Source organism: Anarhichas minor, unplaced genomic scaffold (genome assembly GCF_050575085.1).
Source record: "Anarhichas minor isolate MPS153535 unplaced genomic scaffold, ASM5057508v1 ptg000002l, whole genome shotgun sequence".
NCBI classification, from domain to species: domain Eukaryota; kingdom Metazoa; phylum Chordata; class Actinopteri; order Perciformes; family Anarhichadidae; genus Anarhichas; species Anarhichas minor.
This window is the reverse complement of record NW_027466448.1, coordinates 6,569,835-6,597,348: the sequence shown is the minus strand read 5'-3', so window position 1 is coordinate 6,597,348 and position 27,514 is coordinate 6,569,835. Positions and strand designations below refer to the sequence as shown.

Sequence of the window (27,514 nt, the reverse complement as noted above, 5' to 3'; positions counted from 1 at the left end):
TGAAGCACTTACTTTTGCGGCATGACCTGCAACAGCATGCTTCACTCCTTGGCTTCTACTGTATGTTTAGACTGTGGGTGGGTTAGTCCCTTTACCACAAAACATAAGCTCGAAATCTGAAGCCATGGCAAAGGATATTTTGACATGTCACAATAAAGAAAAAATCAATAATGGCTGAATTCCATTTAGCTGCTTTAGTTTCAGTCTCGGTATTGTGCATGTTGGCTCACTGGTGCACTTAAATACCACAGAGCCATAGAGTGCTTCAGGGATGACGCATTTGTGTAGACCAACCCTGGAAGTTAGCATCGCGCGGATCCCCTTGACAAAAAGCCAATGGGATTTTTCCATTGGCTTTTTGATTATTGCCGAAAACAAGCTCTGTGGCAAACACAAGTTTATGATACTTGCACAATAATCTTCACAATTGAGCACCACTTTCATGATTATTAAAGCGTAAATTGGCAAAACTAAGAAGCTAACGTCAGGTAATAAATAAACTACACCACGGTTACATGAGCGTGGGTTTTACGACTTATTCCTGCAGCATTCTATTGTTAATGTTATGAGTAACACCTCTTATTTACATGCAAGTTAAAATTTGTGCCACGTTCCACATTGATTCACAGGTGTTCCAGGGGCACCACAGGGTCTTATCTTACCAATCCAGGAGCACTGGAGGGCTCGATAGCGGCTAATCAGGGACAGAGGACTTGATGGTTTGCACTTCCTGACCTCTGTATGTCCTTTTTAAATCAGTCCATGAATGTATTCTGTCCCACTTGCACTCTCTTACCATGCTGCTTTTGTGACTCTGCAGCAATAAGGTCCATTAATCTTTAATAAAACAGAAGGCAGCCTTACCACTAGTAGAAGTAGTTGTCTAATCAATAACCCATGGTGGAAGTGGAACACTGTAGACAGCCAAGCTTCATTGAGGCCTGTTGTTTTAGTGTTTGAAGGGTGCCGGCATGTCTCAGTTATTTTTTTTATGTCTCTAAAATAAACATTACACGCCAGAACATTTCAATATATCTCTGCAAAAAATGCCTAAGTTCTTAACTTTTTTTTTTTACTTTTAAAAGTCTAACTACAACGCAACGGTCTTACGCAGTAGTAGAGTATTGGGAGAGTGGAACAGTCCCAATATATTTCTGGTAGTATTTTGACATCTAGTGGATCAATTCAATACTACATTCAGTTTGCAAGTTTTTGCAGCATTTTCTCCCAACTCCGTAGAGTACGGTGATCCAAATGTAGTTTTAAATGAAAATGTGGTACAAAAATACAGAAAAAAAAATGTGTTAGTTTATTAGTTGTGTACATTTAATACTGATTGTGGTACGATTAGTGCCTTTGTCATTATGAAACACTAGCACCTTTAACATTGAATTCTTTGTCAGCGTTGCAAAAAATACCAGAGTTCTATGACAGCTTCAATGTCAGCTTGAATCAAACTTTTAAGGTTTTTGTTATGAAATCCTGCGATACAGTGGCCACAAATACACACCCAGAAAAGTCACAACCTGCCAAACTTTATTTTTTAGATCAAAGCGAAGCACAGTATTAAAAACATTTCAACACTGTTATGACATCCACTCACTGTCTCAAGTGTGTGAAAAAAAAAGATGCAATCAAGCACTTTCGGCTTAACATCATGCTCAGAATTGACATGAGTCAAACTAGTTTGTTTGGTCATGAAAAATAATTCTACTTTTTAAACGAGTTTACGTTTCTATCAAAAAGTTGAATCGATCATGCCAAAGCAGACGTAGGTGAAAAGAAGATTCACAGAACTTCGAGTGTGTGACGTTCAATCAATCATTTGATTATGTGGTCAAGAAACTGTTTCGGTATGCAGCCTGTAATGCAGTGGAGCACCAGGTCCTCAGGCAGGACACAGGTGAGATCAGCCCAGGTAGAGGGAGGGAGGGAGGGGGGAGAGTTTTTGAGGGTTCTTGGAAGTGGGGTTGGGAAAGAGTTCGTGTTTCAGAAACAGGGAAAGGTGGGATTTGGGAGGGCTGATTTCGAGGCTATGTTTTCACTTCTTCTTGGGTTTCTCCTCCAGTGGTAGGCCAATATCCCTCCCACGCAGTTTCAGCCCTGTTTATGACAGAAGATGAATAACAGTTACGTATTGCAACACCAGATTCTATGAGTATAGGCGTAGCCCTCTAGGAGCTGTCGCTAATGGGTTCAGCCCTGCGTACATGCACAGTCATTAAGATTTTTTTGCACACTTGTGCCCCGCACGGACCTCTGTTACGTACGGACTTGCGAAAAATAACGGCCAAGTGACCAAAGTTCTGCTGCTTCAGCTGGTGTAGATGGAGCCAGAGGGGCCCACAGCTTAGACGGCTATACTCATAGAATCGGGAGTTACAATACGTAACTAACAGTCTATATTATAAGAGCCGTCGCTTTTGGGTTGAGGGCAAAGCTGATGTAGTCTATAACGTACTGTGACACCAAGGTCTACAAACACACAACCTTCTTAAAAAAAGCTCACAAAATACTCACCGATTACTCTCTCTACCTTGCCCAGGACCTGGTTGTTGGGAATTGCTTTCCCACACTCGTAGTCTGCGATGACCTGAGGCTTCTCATTAATTTTCTGAGGAAAACATTTGCGATGAATAATTATGTTATAACACAAGCCAGCAAAACCATTCAAACACTTCCTGTTGCTGGATATCTATTTACGGGCTGCATTTGTTTACACTATAGCAAAAAAAAACTGACACCACAATGTTTTTACAAATCCTGATAAACGGCATCTGTTCAAGCAGTACCACCGACTGCTACATTTTGCACGTCAATACAGGATAACTGTATACTCACAGTGGCCAGGTCTTTCTGGGTCAGACCTTTCTCCTGTCTGCCTTGCTGAATGTACTTTCCCACCTCCAGGGGAACCCTGTCGTGGTGCAGCTCTTCTGTCTCGCGGTCCAGTTTGGATGTGTTCTTCGTCACAAGATGCTGTTTGTTCTGCCCCGCAGACCCTGTGTGACGAGAAGCGGATCAAAGAGATGTTGGGGCATCATCCGGGGTGGTAGACGTGCAACATAAGCATAATCACAGCACCAGCGGTTAGCTACCACTTGGAAAATTACACATTTGTACAGAAAGTATAAATTTACATTTTTTGGATGTCTCAACGTCGTGCCCGCGTCTCATAGCAGCAGTGATTGCCTAGAGAAAAGATGGATGTTCAAATCTTAAACTTCAAAACACACTCCAGATGCATTGACTGTAGATTGCATTATGACCAGGTTATATTCAGCTTTTGGCTTATCATTATAAATCATCTAACTGTTAGTTAATAAGTAACGAATCTGCTTATCTGACGCATAAAAGACAACATAATCAGAGCTGCCTGAGCACAACGACGTCTACTTTACAACCAATAAGTCTGTTGCTAATCTTTCTGGTAACATTTCATGCTCAGGACTAACCCTAAAAACATATATTCATGTCAGAAAATAATGCTGATTTGTCTGTAACCGTTTCGGGCATTTACAGCATGATCGTAGGTGTTCAACTAACGTTTATGTTTTGCTAACAATCATCACTAAACATCTCTATACGGGTTGTGCATGACGTCCTATCACACTTAAGAGCATACGTTTGTTAATTGGGTGGTGTTACTTATGAGTAAGTAGAGTAAGGTTAACCTAACTGACGTTAGCCAAGTGTATCTTCAGGTTATTTGGCTAATGCTAGCTAGCTAGTTGCTATTTTGGTCACCGTCGAGTATTAAAGCAAACAGTAAACTTAGCTAACTTGTCTCCCTGCCTTGTGTAACGTTAATATTTTCTGGGTGAGGTTTGGTTTACCGATGAGACTCTACGATAGCTTAATGATAATAATAATGTGTGGCTATCTAGCTAACATGTCCACTGTTGTTATTGTTACTAGCTAACGTTAAACTAACCCACGACGCATGAGGGACCAGTCGAGTTAACCCATACACCACGTGTTGACATTTACATTTTTACAAATATACTACGCACTAGCAGTTTAATTTGGTGTTCACTATAACTTGAAACGCGGTTCGTTTTAGAGGATCCATAATTAAGGGTGTGCTGCACAACAAAGTTAAAAACACAAAGTGTTCATGCTAACCTGCTTGGATTTGGACTGGGCAGCAGTCGGCCCCTTCTTCCTCAGCACAGTCACGGTATCCCAGTCACTCTCTGCCATGTTTTCAGGGGTTCACTCGTTACCCAAAATATTTAATATAGATAAAAAAATAAGGACAACTCGTGACGTGTTCAAAATTATCCTTTTTTAAAAAAAAAAGAAAGGTAGTGTTACTACGGGTAATGTGACGCTCCTTGCAGAACGATTACCCACGCTACTCTGCCAAAGCTTTATTTACAACAGACAAACGAACAGTAACATAATGGAGGAGTTTCAGCAGCGACCTCTGCTGGTGAAGACGCTGAACTACATCCGCATAACAGATTGCCTCCAAAGTATTTTATTAGTATAGACTTTATTTCGAATAATGTATTGCTGAGTGCACCAACTCTATGTCATGTTTTTTAAAAATGTAAAAGTAACACAGTTTAGGCAATTTCACTAACTTTACACAAAAGGTAGCGTGGAGATAAAACCAACACATTGATTAGATAGGATTATCCAAGATTTTATTAAATCATTTAGAGTGTTCAACTCATGCAGGGCATAGACAAATGTTAAGTATTACACTACATGTATTGGAATGAGTGAAAATGTACCAATAAAAACAAGTGCAATTGTTCTTCAATCATCAATTTGGTGGAAGTGAGCTGTACAATATTTTGCACTGATTGCAACCTCAGCAGATCACCAGTTACACGACATCTCAGAGGCAGCGTCACTGTTTCGTCTTGTGCGGATGGGGGACCAGCCAAACTCTGACTGGGCGTCGTCAGCCTGGTGGAGACGTCCTAAGCGGTAGCCATGTTTGGAACTCTGTTTCCCTGCCCATGCGCGAGGCTTGGGATTCATCTGGAAAGAGATGAAGCCGAAATGAAGTTTCTCACATAGATGATGATTCAGCAGTCTACAAAACAATGTAAACCATTTATGTACTATGCTCTGCTTTGCTAGTACGTGTCCTTGTCATGTATATCCTTAATTTGTGTTTAAGACCCATTTTTAATATTATGGCATAGCATATTATAATATTCACGGTGCTGTTTCAAAAAATAATAGAGGATTACTGCCAATCTTTCTTTGCACATTACCCAGATGCCATCAGAAACTCTATTTTCCATTTCTCACCTGAACAAAAACAGCCGTGTTCATGTGAAGAGTCTCCACTCGCTCGGACAAGTGATTCAACCATTCGAGATGGTCAGCGATGGACTGGGTAAGATCGGCGGTGCTGGTGCTCTGTTTTTAGATGAAATGAATGTCAAAATAGAAGAGAGCTCAAGGAAAATGAGATCAGGTAGGGATTTACTGCAGACTTTACCCCAGACAAGTTGTCCTTCAGTTCGACAGCACCAAGGCGAACATGCTCCAGTTTGTCAATCTGCTCTTTCAGCCGGTCGTCGAGCTCCTGCATCATCATCAGGCCTTCATCGGACCTGACGCCACCCTTGGTCACCATCATGGGTCACAGGAACACACCTGTTATTCAAGTATATATTGAAACAAACAGGCTTATGATGCCTGTTAGAATTAAAATGAGAAATTAAATGTCTTTTTTAAAACAAAGTCCTGATACCTGTTAAAGGTTTCTTCACTGACTTTTGGGTACAACCACCAGAGGGAGACACCGCTTTGACTCCACAGACACTTTCTTTACAGATGTCCTACAGGGAACCCTTCTGTACTGACTGCAGTGCAACAACCCTGCTGCTATCTTTTTTCAGACACATTTTACAATCATCACCAGTATCTGAACCACGTCACCGATCATGAGAAATACAGCAAATTGGGTTTTTGCCAGGATCCAAATATCACTTGCAACTGGATGAGAACATCAACAATGTAAAAATCTGGATTCAATGTTCAACTTCTAAACACACACACAACGTGTTTTCATGACTTTTGGGGACATTACATTGACTTGCATTCATTTCCAGGAGATTTACCCTGACAGCCAGCCTAATCCAAACCATTACCTTAAAACAAGTCTTTACCCTAAAATGTAAAATATGACGTTATGAGGACGTGCTATTGTCGCCATGAAAGAGTCAGCTCCCCACAAAATGACCGTGTAATCAGACTTAACGTCCCCACAAGACGGGTAAAACACGCAAATGCACGTTTAGCTTAAATCTGATTTAGAGAGACATTGCACACTGGGTAAATAATAATTTAGGCAAACATTAAAGAATCAAAGCTTTTCTGAACTACGGTTCATTTTGGTAAACGTCAGATGTGTTATAAAGCCTACGGCCAACTTTCACCCCCACTAGAAGCAAAGCACTGGGTCACTTTTAGGCCCCCACAGTGGTTTTTTTAGTAACATTGTAGCAAAAACAGAGCATCAACATCAAATATTCAGAGAGCCTCGTGAACATGGTCGCCAAAAAACGCTGAATTCAAATGCTAAACGTTCTCAAAGAGTATGCGCGTGCAACACGCCACGGGACAACATCTCTACCACGGCGGGGTCTAAACAAAAAAAAAAGTAAAAAAGTTACCTTATGTATCCGAAGTAGAAACACCCAAAATGCTCGGAGGTAAAAAGCCGTGTTTGTTGGGAGGTGACGTACGAGACTTCCTCACTCCGCGAGACCACCACGCAGTTGCAGACGGAAGACTCTCTTCGTCCAGACAAGTCTCTTTGTCCTGCAAACATCCAAGGAATTTGACATTTCTGACGTCACCAAACCAGCCTTTTTCACAGGTGCGTTATTATTGTGGGTCACTGTTATTAACGAAATAGTGACCAGACATTGGAGAATTATCGCGTCGATTTAATTAAAGGTAAAAATAAACTTAACTTTATTGTAATCTCACTCAGTGTTGCAGTGGATTCTAGTAGTGCTGGATTCTGAGTATTTAAAACAACCATTTTACACCCCTCGTCTCATCTGGGTGATTTTTAGAGGCCTGAAGATGTAAGCAACCTTCATTTCATAAATAAGCATAATCTAATAAATTTCCTGCATGGATTACAGTAGTGTGTAGAGGACAGACGAAGAAACAAGACAATGTTTGTTCCAGTTAGGTTTTATGTCAAATGTGTCCACGCAAACTAAATGTTTGTTAAAACATATTTTTAAGTGGAAATGCTCATTGAAGGTGAGGTCCACTTAAGGTGTAACTACTGGGAGAACACTGGTGGTGCTCCGGTGGCTGATCTGAACACTTCTGCTCGATATGCTAAAACCACAAACACATGAACACTTGGTTCATTTTTTTTGCCACGTAGCCTAAAATCATTTCCTCCAAAATCTCTGCTCCCACAAGAATTTGATGCATGGTTTTAATATGACAAAGTGAGAATACAGAATCAACAGTACATTTAAGAAATCACAACTGCTTTATTTCTTTTCTTTCAATAAGCTCTTTTTTTCTTTTTTCTTTTTAAACAAGGGAGAGTAATGACCAAATATCTGAAAGGATAAAGATCCGGTAGGATAAATAGAATGCTGGATCAGCTGTAGAAAGCACTGGTCCTTTGACAAAATGAAATATGCATCTTAGAAGTACACCAAAAAAAAAAAAAAAAAAAAGAAGTCAGGGCAACATTTTGGTGCAGGTACAGTGATGAGAAGCATCAGGATCTTTAAGGGATGAGAGGCAAAAACACTCCAAGCCCGATAAACCTAACAACAAGTGAAAGCAGTCCATTCTGAGAACACGGTGACCTTTTCAACGTTAAATCCTTTATAGTGCCACAATATCTAAAATGAAATGTGGGTTTAAGCCTCCCCTCGCTGACGAGGCGCGACCGTACAGTAAAATATGCATATACATATATACCAGTGAAACACTGTCAAAGATAAATCGCAACATTTTGTAGTGTCATGGAGCGTTATGGTAAGCAGTAACATTGAACCAGTTTTGGCATTGAGAGTTTCAAAATGAGTCTATTACAAAAAAAAAAAAAAAAAAAAAAAGATTCCAACAGCTTCACATTTTTCAAATAGAACAAACACTTTAAAAAGTCCTTCGTAGTCCTCTGGAACTGCAGCGCTCACAAATAAAGCTGAAGCAAATTGTATGTTAATTCAACAAGCGATGCTAAACGCCCTCACATGTGATCCATTAGCTTCTAACAGAGGAGAAAAAAAAGGTTATTTGGACCCTGATTGTGATTATAGTTAGGCTGCATTTATTGCTAGTGCCAACTCAAGAGACCAGATGCTGACTAATCAAATGGTGATGAATCCGTTCCTTCACAGGTCTCCACAGCACTGTTAAACAGAATTCGAGAAACGTCTTTTAAGAGCCTTTAAAGAAGAAGACAGGGATGTAAAAACCACCACTTACATCACATGCTCATTAACAGATTTGATTCATTACAACCCAAACACAGCAAGAAGAAAGCAAACATTTCAATCAGATATTTTAAGGGGAGGGGGGTCCTTTACAGCAATTGCTAATGCAGCCCCTCCCTCCCCCCCTCGCCCACACAAAAACTTCACAATGAGCCCCCCCCCCCCCAAAAACAAAGTGTGTTGCCAGCTTGGTTGAGCAACATCCACTCAGTCGATGGCAGCGCTATGAATGCTGAGTTCAGGTACAGTCTTTGTGAAATCTCGCTCGGTTCTAAAAAAAAAAAGAAAGAAAAAAGAAAGGTGTCGCCGCAAAGTTTACCCACGTTCAGCACGTCACATGCTGCATCAATGCCAGTGAAGTTTCATGGAAGCAACATGATTTTGGTAAAAATGTCCACCTTTTAGTTTTCAATTTACATACAGAAGAGAGCGAGCAGAAGAATGCAAAAGGAAAGAACTTGAGTTTCACCACAGTTCGTGGGCGGGGTTAAGAAGATGCATTTCTAGGGCGATGCACTTGACGTTTTGCCATGTTGACATGCAATGGTGTCCTCAAATTGGAGGATTTTTTATTTTTTTTTCTGGGTTAATAAAATAAGTCCTTTACCAATAGCAGCAATGGGTGATGATCTTTTATAATTACCAGCAAAAATGACAAAAAAGTGCCCCACTGCATTTTAAATTTGTTTAAAAAGTGTTGACAGACTTTAGCTTCTCATAGTTGTATCAAGAGTCTGCCTGGTCTTGACAGCTACAGTCCATAAAGAGGGAGTAAATACAGTTTGGCAAAATGGTATGAAAAATGAACCGTCTGTCTTGAGTTGGCCATTTTCCTTTCTCCACTTTGGAGAGAAACACAAAACAAAACAAAAAACACAGAAATATCTCTTCTCTTTTACCAATCTCTTAAAAGTGACTAATAATAAATTAAAGAGGACCTTGAAGAGATCTGTTTAAAAGACTGTCTATGTATATATTTATATATATATTTATATATCTCTATACGTGGTGTGAAATAATAGTGTCCAGTTCTGATAGTTCAAGAGGGGTATTTCATCATGATGTCTGCATGTAGGCCCCTTGCCATGGAGCCTTGGGATCAGGTGGGTGTTGGTAGGCTCAGACATTGGTCAAGGGGCTCGTGTTGGCAGGCGGAGTGGTGTTCAGGATTTTAAGGTCCATTGTTACGCCATGGCCTCCTCTACTTGCACCACCTGTGGTTTGATGGCTCCAGAGCGTGCTGGTTTGGCTTGCCCCGTGGGGGGGAGGGGCTCCTGGAGTTTGCTGGTCTTTCCCTCACCCACCGCCTTGCGCACTTCTCGCATGGTTTTATTCTGCACGAAGAAGAGGCAGCGTTACCGAGACCTACAGCAGCACATCGAAGACAATACATTTATGCACCAACACTGATAGCCCGAGGCTGATATTAAATATTAGATTCCAAAGAGGGACAATTCTATCCGTCTGCATCGTTTGTCAATATCAGCAGTTACCGTATTTTCCGCACTTAAAAGCCTTTAATTTTCTCAAAAAACGACAGTGCGCCTTGTAATCCGGAGCGCCTTATATATGGATCAATTGGTTAATTGGTTGATCCATACTGGTTGTACACGGCACTCTGTCAAAATGTTTCAGTACGACTGGTAAACTACAAAGCCGCACCGCGGTAAACACCGGTACTGTGCTTACTCCTAGTCCAACACCACTTGTGTGTATAAAGACCCCAAAATGGCACCTTTCAAGAGACACGCTTACGACGCTATTCTATTCTATGCGCCTTATAATCCGGTGCGCCCTATATATAAAAACAGTTCTAAAATAGGCCATTCATTGAAGGTGCGCCTTATAATCCGGTGCGCTTTATAGTGCGGAAAATACGGTACTTTGCCAATTTATGCTTTGTCTGGAAAAACAGTGTTATGTTTATTATACTGGGTTAATATAATATATTTGGGTTGTACAGTGTCATGAGGCAGGAAACATTCTCAGCTATCCATCTATCAGCCTTAGACTATCCAATAATGTGTGAACATTTATTCATATACACAGGAATACAAGTTATTACTGCTACCACATGGATTAAGAATGCTGCAATGAATATTCTAGACAACTGTGAAACATTGATAGTACAGTTAACGTTATAAACACATCAATATTAACAGTATAGAATCACACTATGCCAGATCAGTCTTACAGCACGACACATATATCCTATAAAGACCTGTCAGATACAGCATGTTAACTATGAATCTAAAGTCAGAGGCACACCAACAACATACACAACACAAGTAATGCAAATAGAGAAAAAGAAAATGGATGAAATCAAATTACCTATATTTACAGTGGGTGGCTCACCTTCATGCCATCCTCTGGCCCTTTAATAGGGGCCTCGGGGACAGAGGGAGGGGTGGAGTGGGAAAGGTCACGGCCAGGATTGGGGTAAGGGGGGGGGCGGATGAGGACAGGCTTGTTGACCTGCATGACTGGTCTCTGAATGGGGTTGGGGAAAGGGCCAGTGGGGGGGGGGGCGCATGTGCATCACCATGCTGCCCTGAGCAGTTGGGACCTATTGGGCCCGGGACAGGAGGAGGAGGGGGGGGGGGGGGGGGGGAATAAATGAAAACACAAATAATTAGCATTTCAGAATTTAATTTCTTCGGAAAAAAAATTCTGAATTTAAATCAGCCGCAGGTTTGTTTCTTCAAACGCATCTCATCAGTGCATCTATTTATGTCAGGTGAGGACAATGTGGATGTGTTTAACCAATCATGTTATTCAATTTTAATTCTTAAAAGCAATCTTTTTGAGATGCAGGATATACACAAACACAAACATTTAAAAAAAAGAAATACCTGCTGAGCGTAATGTGTAGGCAACAGGCCTCCAGGACCAGAGGGCTTCCCACTGGGGCTGGCAGACCCAGGCCTGATGAGGAGAGGGGAGGAAGAAAGTAAAAGTGTTACACCTTTGTGATACAACATCTCTCACTTGTTGACAGAGCAAAGCTTCATGTCTGTTTGAGACAGATTTCTTCTATTATAAGTCATTTCCACTCACCTGTAGGACCCTCCGGGCATGCCTTGGGAATGATTGGGCTTATCAGAATACTGAAAGCCTTTCATTTCCATCTGTGAGCCCTGAGAATATGGCAATGAGAAAGACATATTGTCACATAAACAATTATAGACGTTTTATAGATAACAGTTATGCAGTATTTTATTTGTCTACATGTTTTTGAGGGATAAAATGGAGTTTGATGTCCATTCTTGCACTAATCCCTGAACAGAGCAGTTTTTTTGGTTGAGCATCATAAGATCAGTAAGTCCCACCTCTCGGCTGCCGGTCATGACCGCACCCTGGGAACCAGGTGGCAGCATTCGACGTGGGCCGCCAACTGACAGGTTCTGTCCCTGCTGCAGCTGGATCGACTGTGGCATGATGAGATGCTGCTGAGCTGAGCCGTAGCGCAGCTGAGAGCCAGGTAGGGGCATGGCCACCTAGTGAAAACAAGGATTTTAATGTAAACGTTGTCCAATGATGGTCTGACTATGCCATGAAGGCTTATACGTGGGGAGCTAACAGGAACGTTATTTAGCAGCATCAAGAGGAATACAGTATCTTCAGCAATCCACTAACCTGGATGAGCTGAGAGTCCATTAGCTGGGAGGAGCCCATACCGGGCCCTTGGTTCATCTGGCTGTCGTAGACTAGCTGCTGGCTGCCATTCATGGGCTGATAGTGGGAGCCTGACTGCGTCTTGACCATGTCTGAGGGCTGCATGCCGGGGAAAGGAGAGTAGGGCCCCTTGAGAGGGGCTCCACCCGACAGCACCATGGGGCTGGGCTGTGACAGGTTGGGGTGCATGTAAACCTGGGACCTGAAAGGACCGAGACACAGCAGGGCAGCAGCATGAGGAAAACATTCAAACTACATAGATGATATGACTAAAGTGAAGCTAATTGATGGGACCAGTGGAAATTCCTTGATAGATCGAGGCGGCAGTACCTGAAGGGGGGAATGGAGCTGAACATATCTTGGGACTGAGAGACGGGCAGACCTCCCCGAAGCCCCAACTGAGCCTGAGCCTGAAGAGACGTGTGCAAAGAGATCGGAATCTGCTGGGCGGCCGCCGCCTGAATGGATGAACAGAACTAACATGATGACAATTCTGCTTAAACACAAACGAAGCACAAACTGTCTGTGCGGGTGTGTATGTGTGTATGCGTCTATCTCGCTACCTGTTGGTAGGTCTGCTGCTGGGTCATGGTGGGAGGTACGAGGCGGGGCTGGCTGGGAAAAACATGACCATCCAGATACAACGGGGGAATATGACTACCTACAAAAAAGGGAAAAACAAAAGGCTTTCAGTTTAGTTCCACTCAAAGATTAAGCCCTCATCAAATAGAGAAAATGAAATGCAGTTTTACCTTGCATGGACATGGAAGGTGCTACTGACGCCACAGGCATTGGAGGCATTGAAACCCCTCCAAAGGAGCTGTAGCTGACACCGCTGGAGGAGCCAATGTTGCACGGCGGCTGAGCACCGGAGACAACTCCGCCAGGAGAGCCCTGCTCGGGGAGGGACTGGGAGTTCTCCCACGCTTTTCGGGCCGATTCCATCTGAAGAAAAAGAAACATTTAAGGTTGATGTGACATGTTTGAATAACAATCAGTTTTGCCTTAATGGATTGTAATTCAAATACCTTGAGAGTGAGGTCAGCACTGGGGAAGGAGAGGGGGTTGAGGTTAATGCCAGGCTGCAGGTGGTTGGAACGCAGCATGGGGATACTCTGATTGAGAACAGTCTGTTTAAAAACAAACAAGTTTAGGATAAATCAGTTGCGAGCATTGTATTGACAATTCCTGTGACTATTGTCGCATCATTAACGCATTTGGATTCGTTATTTTATTGACAAGACACCACATAAGTACAGATATAATCACTCACATTGGTAGTAAGTACGTCCTGAAGCTTGTTGACAGGATTGGACACGGGAACTGCGGTGGAGCCCGGTGGAAGGCTGAAATCAGAGTCTTTGGCACTGACGCCAAACTCAATAGGAGGCACAGGCAGCACGGTGTCCACGTGGAGGTCCACACCATTGACCGGCGTTATCGGGCCACCTTCCAGCCGATCGACACCTTCGGACCCCTTGCGGTGCTTTAGGGAGCGTTCATTCCCGATGGGCCCTGGCTTGTGCTGTTCTTTACTCTGCTCTGGGCCGGCATCAGAGTCCTGGCCAAGAGGAAGACAAGGCAGAGATTGGTTGACGTTTCTCAATGCTGTAGCCAACTTGTTATTTGTTAATAATAAAACAAAACCAGGATTCAGAGAATATATGCAGTGTAAGTTCCAGTGAGCAACTGCATTTTACTACCTCAGAGTTGGGCTCGCTCCCAGTGTAAGACACCTGTTTAGTCCACGAGTCTCCTGAAGACTGTACTGAAAGAGCTAAAAAAGATAAATGAACTCCATTAGTGAAGAATGCAATCAATTAGTCTCTTTTCACACAATTTCCATTCACAAAAAAAGCCTTGAACCATCTATGAAATTGATAAATACAGAGCTACAAAGCTATATTCTGCTGTGTGTTACAATAAAACAAAGATGCTCTAAAATAATGTTACTGCTAAATAGCATTGACAAAAGCATCAAAAACAAAGCGTTGTCAGAGTTGGGTCTGTCTACTACCTGAGCTGTTGGTCTCCCAGATTTCAGTTCCCAGGTTGTTGGAAGACAGCGCGTCCTCGGGTTGTTCAAGGCTCATGCTTCCCTGCTTTTTTGCAAAGCGTGGCGGTATCTTGGATGCAATGATCCTGTTCTTCACTGGAACCTGACACAGGCAACAACGATAAAAAGCGTTAAAAACTACACACTTTGCGTTTATCCCCGGCATGACTACAGAGCATATGTTAACTTACGGCAGATCCCTGCTCCTTCCTCCTCCTATCGTCCTCCTGTGGGCGTCTTTGCTTTTTGGACAAGGCATCCTGGTATCCGTCTGGATTTGAAACTGGTCCCCCTGAGTCCCCCTCAACTACAAAACAGGCATGTGGTCAATGCAAAATGATCTGCAGATAGGTAGGAACTGCAGATGTGAACAGTATGCAACATCATCAGTTTGTTTTTTAGTTTAAATTAGATGAGCATCGTCCTAGAAATATAGAAATGTAGCAGCAACAATTCTAAAATTTATATGGGCAACAGTTCACCATCAGAAAAGAGAAAGAACTCACTTGGGTAGCTGCTGAGCTCATACTGGGACAGATTTTCAGTCATGTCCGTCTTGATAGATCCTTGCTTCAGTTCCTTGTCCATTTTCTTCCCCGAGGGTTCATTGGGCTCCCGCTCCTCTGGTTGCTCTATGCCGTAGACTGAGCCCGACTCATCTGAGCTTCTGCTGGAAAAACAGGAAAGGGAGAGACAAAGGGTTTTAATTGGGCATTCTGACATCAAAAAATGAACAATAACCTCTGAGAAACCTGTGGTCAAATAAGTCTCATTTTCGCACTTAAAAACAAATATCTAAAACATATATTTCAGTTAGCAAATTAGGCTCAGCAAAGGCTACAGGAGCAGCTGGAGCAACAAGAAAAAGAAACAGGATGATTTGAAATTCAGGCTCAATGCTGTGGAGAAAAAAGACAATTACTTCAACTTTTTTCTATGATTCACCTCACCTTTTACAAGAAGTCCCTCCATTCTGCCAACTGTCACTCCTGTTGGAGGAGGGCGGATTATCCGGCGTACGTGACATCTTGCTCACTTCCAGCAGTGACGGCTCTCCTTTCCTGTTCTGCCGTTCCACCAACGGTCTCTGGCTGGAGAAGCTCCTCTTGCAAAGTTCCCTCTTCTCGCCAGAGCCTGGCTCCCCGTGGCCAGAGTCTGAGGGAATATCACCGTGTCCTTGTGTAGCCGGGCCTCCACCTCCACCTCGCTTCTCTCTCCAGTCAAAGTCGCTGTTCTCTGATCCGGTCTCCCATTCCTCTACCTGACCGTGCTGGCTCGGGCGTCCACCAGTGTAGTGGCCGCTGGGCCAGTTCTCCTCCCCGCTGCCTTTGGGGCGAGCAGGCCAGGGGTTTGCAAACTCTCCATTGATGTACTCGTCGCTCGTCCACTGGTTTGAGCCAGGTTGAGGATCTTGTTGTAGACGACGGAAACGCGGAGGCTTGTCTTGACGGGGTGGACGCCGCCTTCGTATCATCTGCCTGTCAGGGTTGTCGTTGTCGAAGTAGTACTCTCCTTCACGGTCCTCTGTGCCATTTTCGACGAAGGAGCCGGTGGATTTAGGCGGGTAGTTGAGAGCCTCGCGCTCAACAGGGGGTCTGCGGGTGTAAGTAGTCTCAGCTCCAGGTACATAACCATTTTCTTGCATGGAGCCACCAGTGCTACTAAACTGGGGCCCACGGCCCCTCCATGTAGAAATGTCCCTGGATCCTCCAAAGCCTCGGCTGTAACTTCCAGTGGTGTTCAGTCTGGGAGGCAGCATGCGACCTCCGAAACCCCTGCTGACCTTGGTCTTTTCTCTGGAATCTTGGGCCGCCTGGTCATCTGTGTACACCTTGTTGGATCTCCAGGAGTCTCTATCAGCCTTACGGACTTCTCCAGACTCTGTGTAACCTTCTCCATTTTCAGATCCCTTCTGGCGGCGTCTCTTGGGCAGTTCCTCATACTCTGAGGTTTCGCTTAAGGTCTCGCTGACATTGCGCCTGCGGGGCTTGCCCCTCTGGAACTCCTCCACCGTGACAAGGTCCCTAGTTGCTCTGCCTCTGCCTGTCCGCTGAGGGCCACTGCTGCTGTTATTGTTGTTGTAAGCCCCCCTGAGATTTTCTCCAACTCGGCCACCACGGGTTCCACCTCTTGAGCTAAATTCCCTAAATCCTCCTCGACTGCGGCCTCTCCCTGTTCCCCTGACTGCACCAAAGGCCTGTTCTTCATCAATGAAGATCCAGTTGTTGCGGCGTGGTGCTTGAGGCTCCCGAATTTCCTGGCTTTCTCTCAGTGACTGGTTCTTGCCACTGTCCCATGTGCTCTCTTTGGGAGAGTCATCGCTGTGGGTGCTCAGAGGCCTGTCTGTTTTGGTGGGAGCTGGTGACTGACGCTGCCTCTCCTCAAGCTGCTTCTCAACAACAGGTGATGCTGAACGCCTGTTGCTGGCAGGCTGGTTATCTCTCTTCAAGTCGTAAACGTTAGTAAGGACTTCTTTCTCCAAGCGGTAGGGGACGGGCTTCTCCTCGGGCTCAGGTTTAGGCTTCTCATTCTCTTTATCTTCGACTTTGAGAGCCTTGAGTACTGGTTTCTTGATGGGCCCAGTTCTGCGAGTCAAGGTGCGCCCACTGCTCTCAGATGGCTGGCCAACACTACTACTGGAACTGGAACTGGGCTCGGACCACTGGCTTTGGACATTGTTGAGTCCTCCATCTTGTTTCTGGCCTCCGTCTCTTTTCCAGTTGTCCAAGTTCTCATCGTGAGATTCACCGCCGTCTTTCTGATGCTTGTCTCTCGAGTCTTGTTTTGGGTAATCACCATCTGCATGACTCAAGGAGTGGTTCTGAGCAGTGGTCAGCAAGCCTTGGTCATGGTGTTGGTGTTCTCTGTCTGGGCCTCGGCTCTGGTAGGCATGATGGGGGATATCATCTCGGGGGTGGGTCAAGCACTCATTGGCCCTCTCTTCATAGGAGTCCTGTTGGGTGCAGGCCACATCACTTCTGTGGAAAAAAGACACAAAAGAAGATGAAGAATGACAGAAACAGACAGAGGCCAATGTCAGTAAGCAGGGTTTTACGTGGGAATGTTTTGTGAGGCCAGTTCCAATGAAATAATGCCTTAATCTAAGAACTGCAAAATTCAACGGCTCTAATATTTAAAACACAATAACTGACCTGTCCTCTGGCTGACCACTGTCTGAGCTTTCATGCGGCCTCTGGTAAGGTGGAGTGAAGCTGCGCATGGGGTAGCCATCTTGGTTCCACATGGGGTACGGCTCAGTGGAAGGGGTTCTCCTCTCCTGGTGCAGGTTGGAATGGCATCCCTCATCGGAACCAGGGCTGTTCAGGTGGTCTGGATGCATCATGGGTTTCATCATTCCTGCTGAAAACAAATCAGTGTTTGAATTTCATATCCTCATGATAAAAAAAACTGGAGGAAAGTGTGATTACAGATGTGAAATTATCCGTTATTGCTCACCTGAAGAGTGGACAGCACCGGGGTAGTAGTCCACAGGAGATCGTCCTTGGGCCATACGGGGATCCATGAAAGGCGGCATCATCATCCAGCGGGGATCGAACCCGAGAACATGTGGGGGATAGTATCCCCGCTGGCCGTGGCTTGAGCCGGATGGGGCAGTGTGACCTGACTGCTGCCAGTGCTGCATCTTGTATACTTGTTCCTGTAGAATGTATGCAACAAATACACTTCTAAGAGATTGTGCACAACGAATGTATGGGTTAGAAGGTGTATCAGCCGGTGCTCACCTGCTGTTGATGGTGCTGGGGCTGCTTTTGAAAGCGGGGCGGGATAGGTTTGGAGGGATGACGTCCACTGTAGTCTCCTGGGGGGGTGGAGGGCTCCTGGCCTTCATCCTCATTGGCACGGTAGTTAGAGAAAGCGGGTTCATCGCGGTAACTATGGCCGGGAGAGCTGTCTTGGGGACACTCACTTCCTTCTGTAAAAAACATTTGATCACAGAACATGCTTAGAATTTGCCATGATGATCTGCGATAAGTAGACACATCTACAAGCTGGTTTTTACCTTTTGTGCTGTACTGCCAGTTCTCATTGTGGCCTTTACTCTCTTCCCTGTCTGGGGACAGTGGAGCCTCTTTGCCCTCTCCCTCTTTCTGGCCCTCCTCTGTTCTTGATGTCTGCCTTTCAGTCTTCCCAAACTTCTCGTCCAGCTTTTTGAGTTTTTCAGCACAGGCAGCCAGCCGCTCCTCGCGGGCACACCTCTCCTCCTCCTCCCGGCGTCTGCGAGCTCTCTCAACAGCCTCCAGCAGCTCAGGTGACACATACTTTGCCCTGGCTGGAGCCTGAGACTGGCGCTGGTGATCATCTTGGTCCGCCAGTGGCTCACCTTGGTTTTTCTGCTGGGCCTAGAGACGGAACAAAGGCAGTTCAAGGGAGAGGTATATATCAGAGAATATAAAAAATATCTAGCATGTTTCCTAGAATGCATTTTAAATCTCTTGAGTGACCAAAAAGATTTAATGATTTTAAGGATACCCTAAATTACATTGTCTGCCAAGTCCATCCACTCACATTGACAAAAAGAAAATATCAAATAAGAACCTCAAACATGCAACTCTACTCGTTTAGTTCAGGGAATTTTAGGGACAAATTTTCTCCCATTGAAACAGGCCAAAAAAACTGAAACATAATCTGTATTTCTATTATGTCTGTCACGATGTTTTCAGTTGCCAAACAAGAGACACGGCAAGTGAAAAGTAGTCAGACACTATGGTTACTGCAAGGTCATCGCTCCCAATTCACAATGACAGTCTTACTTGCTATTCATATGCTCTGCAGTGTTGCAGTCACGGAGGGATTAAAGAACAAGATGTGTTATAACTGTGGATAACATCATAATAAGTTAATCTTAGAGTCATCTCAGAGGAGGAGGAGGATGAGAGTGGAAAAACACAACATAGTTTGTTGTTACCAGGGTGTCCGTGGAGAGATGTCTGCTGTTGGTCTTCCTGGGCTGCTCGTGATGGTGATGTTGGAAGGAATAGCTCTCCTCAGGGCCCTCCAGAGGATAAGACACCTCACCTGAATTTAGGGAGGACTGGATCTGATGCTGGTTCTCCCTCTCCCATTCAGTCCTTAAAAAATAACGCATCAAAATTTAACCAGGAGCCCTTTAAATTATGTAAAAAAAAAAACACAACAGTTTAATCGTATTTAGAGCATCAATGAGCCATCGGGAAAGAGCTCTCACCACATCCTGCGTTTATCACCGGAGGGGTCATCTTCGTCATCACTGAACTTAAGCTTCTCACTGTAGTCAACTTCCTCATGGAGTCCTAGAGAAACAAAGTAACAGTCAGTGACAGTAATGTAGGATGAGATATAGAGCATTGGGAACAGGCGTCGGTATCCTATCTGCATGCTCTCAGCTGGGAAACAGGAAAAACAATGTGGGAGTTCCTGCATGTAAACAGAGCTCCATTACAGCCAGTGATTGCGATTAAAATCCTACTTTTCTATTACCTATTCAACTTTTTGGTGAAGGCAGTTCACACGAGTCTTAAAAATACTGACCTGCCCACCCATCCTCACAGTCATTGTCGAGCTCATCCAGATCCTTCAGGTCATCTGGATTAATGATGGCTGGACGTTGGGGTCTGTCTCCAGGCCTGCGGATGGGCTGAGAAGAGGGTCGAGGTGGAGCGCGAACAAAGCGGTTCTCTCCTCTAACATCGCCACTGCAATCAGAGATGGTAGAAAGACAAATTAGCCCAATCTCAGAACCCATTGGCTTTCGGTCTGACGACAGATGAGACTGGAGAGATGACGTCTACGATCGGTGTGTTTCACAAGTAGACAGTTTACTAATCTAAATCATTGTCACAAGATAGCCGAGGACTTCTAAAATTGCATTCCTGCCAATGCGCTCTGCCTCTTTTGCGCTCCACACGGACTGTTAACCTACTTAATTAACGGATGAATGCTCGCACATTGTGAAAGTACTTACTTGACAACTTCAGGTTTGGCGTAGCTCTGTCTAAAAGTGGGTTTGCTCTCAAATCGGGCTGGAGCTGCTACAGTGGCAGGAACATGGTCAGTACCTGGGGCTTCACGTGTGTCTTTAGAGCACATCTGAAAACAGCAGGACACAATGTGTTCATACCAGGAAAACAACAAGCCGTCAAAAGGATTTGTGTTGTTTCTGGCTATTTCACATAGTACTTACAAATGCAGGCAACATGTCATGGTAGACAGCAGTCGAAGTGTGGTGAAGCTGATACTGCAGAGCAGTAGGGATGGTTATTCTGCGGACAGGCTGGGCGGGTCGCAGCGAAGGCTCCTTGGGGTCGAGGACTGGTGACTGAGCCGTCGCTACACTAGAGGAGGTTGTGCTGGCAGTAGGGGGGTGAGATGAGGCGGGAGGGCTGCCGTTCTCAACCAGGGCAGTGAGCTTAACCTCAGGTTCAGCTGGCAAGCCGAGGGTCAGGGACGAGGGCTGAAGGTTCCTGCCACCACCTTCCCTCCAGCTCGTCACATCTTGAAGTGGGGAGAGTTAAGATTTCATTAACACTGGAACAGCTAATCCAGAACATCACAAATGGGCCAATTTAATAATTTGCTTTCCAGCAGACATCCTGTTATCTATGAGATGGCCAGACCACTTTTGAGTGAAGACTTACTCTGGGGGCGGAGGCTTGGTCCGGGCCCATACGACGGATCGAAGCCGCTTCTTTCCTTGCCAGCCCTGTCCTGTTCTCCAGCTGCCTTTAGCGTGGGAAATTCCTCGTGAGAGAAGGGCTGAAGTCGGTTTAAGACCCTTGAACCTGATGTCAATGAAAGAAGTTGCATTAAGAAAAACATTTTGTCTGCCTTACGCAAACAGTAGAATGTTGGACTTAGTGGCAAAGGCGTGTGGGGTCACAATCTGGACATTAGCATGTATCTTGATTTTAAACACACCTCAATCTCAATTACAGATACATCTGAGATGACTCACCATCTTGCTCTACTGCCTTTCCATTTAGCTGGGCCCATTGCTTTGGTCCACCTGTGTTTGCGTTCTGTGGAAATGAAGAAAGAGTATTTTAAGTCCAGTTCTCTTGCACAAGAGTATATATATATATATATATATATATATATATATATATATATATCATATATATATATCATATATATATATCATATGTTGTACATGACCACAGCAACACATACATACCTCCTGGTTGGCTACCGGTGAGGGCTTCTGAAGATTGGAGACAGATTTCTGTAAAGCCAGCTGTGGCTGCAACTCCGGCAGCTGTGGTATTGATGCAATAGAACTACAAGGAAAAAAAGTTTTGTTAAATTATGTCAGAGCGGGCTACAGGTACAATGACTTGATAAAAGGCAAGAGCAGAGAAACACAAGACTTTAGGTGGACAGACTGGACCTCCAGGCAACAACTATCTCTAATCATAAGAATAAAGCTTTGTAACAACAAAGCTCAAAGCTTTATTCAACTTTTTCCGGACGTTGCCTTCTGAGAAGGATAAACGTGTATTAAGTCGATACTGGTCTCTTAGAACGCACCTTTCCATTGCACCCAGTAGAGTTAACTTGTTTTCCTTCATTGCTCAACAGCCTACATCTTTATGACCGAAAGCCACAAACTAGAAAAGCTATGATATTTGCCAACGTATCTTAAAATAAGCTATAAAATAATTACTTGTAGCACAGTGGGTTTCCCTGAACTTTAATATAATACTTAGATAAGTGGGTAGTTTAGAGAGTTTAAACCATTCTATCCTCACCTCTTTTGATCGGGTTGTTCCTGCTTGTTCGCCCATCCTGTACCGTCCTTCGGCACAATAATCACGTTGGGATCGTTTCCTTTGTTTTCGGACTTCAAGCTCGGCAGGTGAGCAGGTGGGGGCATGCGCCGGGCTGCGGCCACTTTGCCAAGACTCTGCAAGCCATGTCGCGGAACTGCCGGGAGAGAAAACACGGGTAGATAAAGCAAGGGGAATGAGATTTACAGTGGGATATACACACGGTAACAAGAGATGCAAAGAAAGTAATCAAGTATTGAGAAGAGACAAAAAATTATCAAACGTACCTGCGTTTTTCTGATTTTCTATTGATTTTCCCTTGTACTTGTCAAATAGGCTAAGTGAGGAATACTTGCTTTTCCCATCCTTGGACTTGGTTATTTGCCCCAAACGATCGGACATTGCGATGTAATGTCATCTAGTATGGAAATTTTTCTTTGTGCCTCTTCCCAGTGCCTTCTGATTCTACAAAGACGGGAGGAAAATAAATGTCAACCGTAAGTACAGACCTCACTGTGAGATCAAAACATTCAAACTTCAAGGTGGAGGATGTTCATCTTCAGGGCTCTTCAGGAGTGCGAGATACAATTTCATGTGGTCGCATTCGTCACGCGTACCACGTGCATGCACCTGGTTTTGAGAGGCAGCTGAGAGAAATTTAACTCAATACGTGCGCACGTAGCGCTGCCTAGCTTTTGTGAACTCGACGTTGCAGCGTAAGAGTTCACAAAACAATCCATACTTCCTTCAATAGTAGCACCAAAATTGAACTTAAGTACAGTACTGGTGTAAATGTGCCTAGTTATTTCAATCACTGAATAATACCATGCTGTCCCAACACAAGGGTGGGACCAAATCATGTGCTACCAGTGGAAAAGTTAGTCTGGAGTCCTGATCTATCTGAACGTGTGAGGATGGGTAGTATCTACATTTTGTCATTTGTGAATTCATGCTCGAGTACGAAAAGACACCATATTTTAAAAGAAAAAAATCATTTTCAGGAGCTGCAAAAAGCGGCAAATTGTAATTGAGGCATTCAGTTTTTTTGTTTTGTCTTTTGGTTACAAAAAAAGAGAAATGTAAATATAGGATTTATAATTTCAAAGTTCTATATATTAATAAAAGAAATCCACTTTGCATAAAATAAATCTCAGGTCCCCCTCCATTGGCATTGCACAGCACACATTAGGGCACTGTCCTTACTTGTCTATGACATGCTGCCTAAGTGGCAAGGTTGCTTGTGTAGGATTAATGGTATTTTGGACAAATACATACTTTAAAACAACTGAGTTTCTGTGATCAAAACTAATACTGCAGACATGCTGCTCTCTATATGTCAATAGTAATGTTATGCAGGTGTGAATGAGACAAAATCACTGTGTTCAAACCAGACACCAATCAATCTGAGCATCACCATTTTTTATGTATGATATAACAGCTCAGGTGTGTGGAGTATCCAGAGTAAAAGGGAACATCGTTTCTTTAGCTTCTGGGTATTTCAAAAAAAAAGTTTGTTCTATGCTTTGATCACCACAAAATGAAGTCCGTCACATTAACCATCCATTTGGCTTGATACCACTAATAGTAAGGGGGAAATGTGTTTAAGCCTTTTGACAGAAATATCCTTTTAAATGTTTGTAGGAAAGCTTTGGATTGTGGCACATATGCAGTTAAGTTAGAACCAAGCACTCAACACACCAGGTTAAGCTTATACACTAATGCGCTTATCCAGAGTTCACGTCTGACAAAATCCTGAAGTTACATACTTGAATAACAATTGTTCGCTCAAACACTCCTTGTTACCACACAGAAATATGCTGACATACATCCAATGTCATGCAAAAACATACCGCACTTACTACTGTAACTTCTAATGGCACCAACGACAGATGTACACAAAAACATGTAGATAAACTCAATTATGCAAGACACTGTAAATACTAAATTGAAATATAACGGCAATAAATTCATTGGGTTTACCAGTGGAGCTCATGTGGCCGCAAATATAAACTATAGCAATCGCAGTAAAACAAGATCCACCAACGTGTTATACATAGGAAAGCAGAATTATTATTATTTTGATCATAAATAAAATGGTTTTGACCAAGACAACGTTAAGTTGCTATAACATTTCGAGGTGATTGCTTAATACGTACGAATAATAATAATAATAAGTACGAACACGACAAAGATGGAAACACAAGGCTTTCATAATCTAGGCTAAATGCTCGTGTTTCTTTGTTTATATAACTAGATTAAAGCAATAAAAGCCCCCAGATGTTTTGAATTTTGTACAAACGCCTATGCTAATAATGATGTTCGTTTCAGCCGAATACCAGACATCCCGTAACGTAACTTAGGTTATCGAAGGCCGCTGCGTTGAAGCTCCGCATAGGCGTTTTTACCGGGATTTACCAGGAAAAACATCGGTCCATCGAGTTCGATTTAGCAGAGTATTAAAACAGATAATACCACTCCTTTATACTTTCATTTCAGATAAACCCTAACATTTCTTTAGGGACCACCAAAATTAGAAACCTAGCGTTAGGTGACATTTGGTTAGCTAACGTTATGACAGCTAACATTAGAAATGCATTGAAGCGTTTACATTTTAACGGTTATTTCAATCACACAATCAATACAAAACGAAACAAGCACAACATATGACTTTACAAGCTTTAAGTATAACATGCTTTTGGACGGCAGCAAAAATAACGTTTGACCTCCTTCACGTTAGCTGTGGGTGTCGTTACCTCATTGGAAGCTAATGCTAATTCCAGCACATTACACACCAGCCAGTTCGCTGCACAACAACAAAAACAACTGACGTTAATATAAAAACAAAAAATAGGCCTAGTCTATTTAGCAGGTAATTAAGTCAAAACGAATATTAACGTTAACTTACGTTGAATTGAAACGTAACACAAACGTCAAAAAGGACCGTAAGTGCTGTTGCTAGCCATCACTAGTCAGATATGCTAGCTGGTGACTGAAGTCAGTGGCTATGTAAACATGGCCAACAGTGGCTGTGCTTCTGGGGAGCTGTGTATCATATCGTATTTATTTATTTTACCACGTATTAGACTGTGAACATACGGATGCATTTATCATTTGCTGTATATCCAAGCTAGCACGTAGATATCACAACACACAGCCACTTGTTCTTATTTAACATTAGCTAGCTTCGCCAGTCAAAAACTAGCGAAACAGCGATCCCGTTTAACTTCCACTCTAGCTAGTGTTTCAAAAACAACCTTGGTAGGCCTGGAGTTTTCACAGCATTTACATTTGTGCATGGCAATATTAAAACACACTGCTTTTTTAAAGGGAAATCTCTGTAAACACACAGACCAATGTTAACATTTTCAACCGTTCGTTGTTGTTTTTTTACAGAACGGTCTCACGACAGCGATGGGAATGTAGGGCAAGGCGATTAAAAATGGCTGCTGCCCAGAACAAAGCAACAATAAAACTGGGCAGCGGAGAAAGACAAGCAAAATTGGGATATTTTCACACAACCACCTGCCTCCATAACTCACCAACTCAACGGCTTAGTGTATCTTCGGATCAGTGACGGTGATATATTTCCACAAAATGTTGTCTATTCAAAGGATGGATGGAGATTGAAAAGCCCAATCTTCATAGGTTGAACCGATTTCAGCGGTGTTGCTGGGGTTCTACCCGGCCTGGAAATGATCACGGCTGTGTGTAGGCTGGCTCGGCTCGCGACAAACGTCATACGTCACCAAAACGTCTTTGGCACAACACAACACGCGCCCCTGCTGGTTGATTCCAGCAACTACAGGAACATCATATTCATTTTAGCAATGTTCAATCATCATTTATGAAAAAAAATGTATCTTACAAACTGCTGTAAATGTCATTGCAGGCCTATTAACATTTAATTAAAATAATAATATGAGATTAAATAAGGAGCACCCAGGGATTAGGTGATAAGGTAGACAACGGCAGGGTAGGTAGGGTAGAGTCAACTCCTCTAGTGTTAACTTCTATTTATCTATAAATATATGAGAGTAGGCCATTACTATTAACTGCAATAAATAACATCTGACACCCCATGTACATGGTCCTTTCTGCATTTCTACCCCTCTACCTCTGTCCTGATCACTTTCGAATAAAGGCAAACAGCAAACAAATTCACTTTATAATATTTTATAATAATAATAAAAAAAAGATGTGTGCAGAATACATTAAAAGATATGTTGAGAATACATCTTAAATGTATATTGAAATTAATTGAAATGTAAGACAGCTTTTAATCATATTATAGCTGTGATTTTATTCCAGGTGTGACTGACTCTTTACTATTATGACTGATCTCCGACAGAAAATTAGTTTTTTGGTCAGTTGAAATATTTCCATCAAAAAAAGGAAAAGGAAAAACAATATGATCTTTATTCTAGCTTTTCATTTGTCTACTTAATTACAAATTTTCTCACCACTGACAGTAGGAAAAAAGATAAATTAAGGGATGAAATTAGGGAATGAGCATGAAACAGAGATGCAGAGCATTCAAATCTAGAGCAACAGATTCAATGATTTTAATGATTTTTTCTCTGTATCCTGCATTTTTACTCGATTGGCTGATATTCAAAGATCAGGGTCTGTTATAAGTAAAAACAAGATCTTTCCACAGCGTTGCCAGTGCTCATAACAGCCAAGACAGGCAGAGCCCTCTAGAGGGAGCACTTGTCTTACCCTTCATCAACCATTCCTTTTAAACGGCTGCAAATATACTGATCCACCAGCACTCACTGTGTCCTTTTTTAATTAAAAAAAGTCAGTAATATTGATGTTGCCCTTGCAGATATTTAACAAAAGTCACATTGCACTGACTTAAACTGGACACAAGCTAAGAATGATGAATTGAAACAAATGTTTATTAAAGCAGATAACAGTGGGCCTATAAGATGTTTCTAGTGTAACACATAATTAACTCCAATGGGGCCCAAACCCTCTTTTTTTTTGTAAGTTCATTAAATCTTTATAAAGCTATTTTGCAGACTAGTGACAACTGCTTTTATTTTTTTGTCACTGACAATCTCCAGAATACCCGTTTGGCAATAAAACATGCTCAGAGCTACATACCTACAGCATACACAAAGGTCAGTGGCACCTGGGAACTGGTGGAGTCTAATGTTTCCTCAGAGCATGACACAAACAGAGCATCAAGACACAGCAGCAGGAAGTGTGGCATCTGTTGAGTCAGTGCAGAAACAGACCTGCAAGCACTATCAGTTCTTACCCACAGGGATATTTTGGGTACATTATATGCAGGGTTGTATAGCCTTGATTTGGGTGTAAAATCAAACAAACCTGTACTGGGACAAGCTCTAATATGGTGATGCTTTTTTGTTGTTGTTATTTTTAGGCAGGTAATGTCATTGAGACACAGAAGGTCCTTAAAAGAGAATCAATATGACATTTGAAGGAAAGGCTTTGATTATTTGTGATGCCTTGATATTTGTAGGTGGTCACAACTTGTTCTGATGTCTAACAATGCACAATTAATCAGGTAACAAACACAAATCTTTGACTGCTGAATCTCT

The 27,514-nt window shown here is 43.1% G+C and overlaps 2 protein-coding genes across 2 annotated transcripts; both read right to left on the bottom strand.

Annotated features, from left to right (window-relative positions):
• Positions 1 to 1,522: 1,522 nt before the first annotated feature.
• Positions 1,523 to 4,373, bottom strand: edf1 (endothelial differentiation-related factor 1). The gene is made up of 5 exons (XM_076087125.1): positions 4,126 to 4,373; positions 3,141 to 3,192; positions 2,842 to 3,002; positions 2,521 to 2,614; positions 1,523 to 2,103 (listed from the first exon to the last, which is right to left on the bottom strand). Exons 1-5 carry the CDS (start codon positions 4,201 to 4,203, stop codon positions 2,042 to 2,044), a joined length of 447 nt encoding a protein of 148 aa, XP_075943240.1. The 5' UTR covers positions 4,204 to 4,373; the 3' UTR covers positions 1,523 to 2,041.
• Positions 4,374 to 7,466: 3,093 nt separating this feature from the next.
• prrc2b (proline-rich coiled-coil 2B) lies at positions 7,467 to 25,657 on the bottom strand. The gene is given in 32 exon segments (XM_076087087.1): positions 7,467 to 9,784; positions 10,806 to 10,976; positions 10,978 to 11,016; positions 11,303 to 11,375; positions 11,508 to 11,587; positions 11,780 to 11,947; positions 12,087 to 12,327; positions 12,456 to 12,583; positions 12,689 to 12,786; positions 12,878 to 13,070; positions 13,154 to 13,255; positions 13,399 to 13,686; positions 13,829 to 13,902; positions 14,143 to 14,284; positions 14,373 to 14,488; positions 14,688 to 14,851; positions 15,132 to 17,159; positions 17,334 to 17,538; positions 17,638 to 17,839; positions 17,925 to 18,115; positions 18,203 to 18,542; positions 19,109 to 19,271; positions 19,388 to 19,472; positions 19,711 to 19,874; positions 20,144 to 20,268; positions 20,363 to 20,673; positions 20,817 to 20,960; positions 21,134 to 21,197; positions 21,353 to 21,455; positions 21,927 to 22,101; positions 22,232 to 22,409; positions 25,484 to 25,657. Coding segments are annotated over 31 exon segments (6,642 nt in total). The 5' UTR covers positions 22,347 to 22,409; positions 25,484 to 25,657; the 3' UTR covers positions 7,467 to 9,634.
• Between the last annotated feature and the right edge of the window lie 1,857 nt (positions 25,658 to 27,514).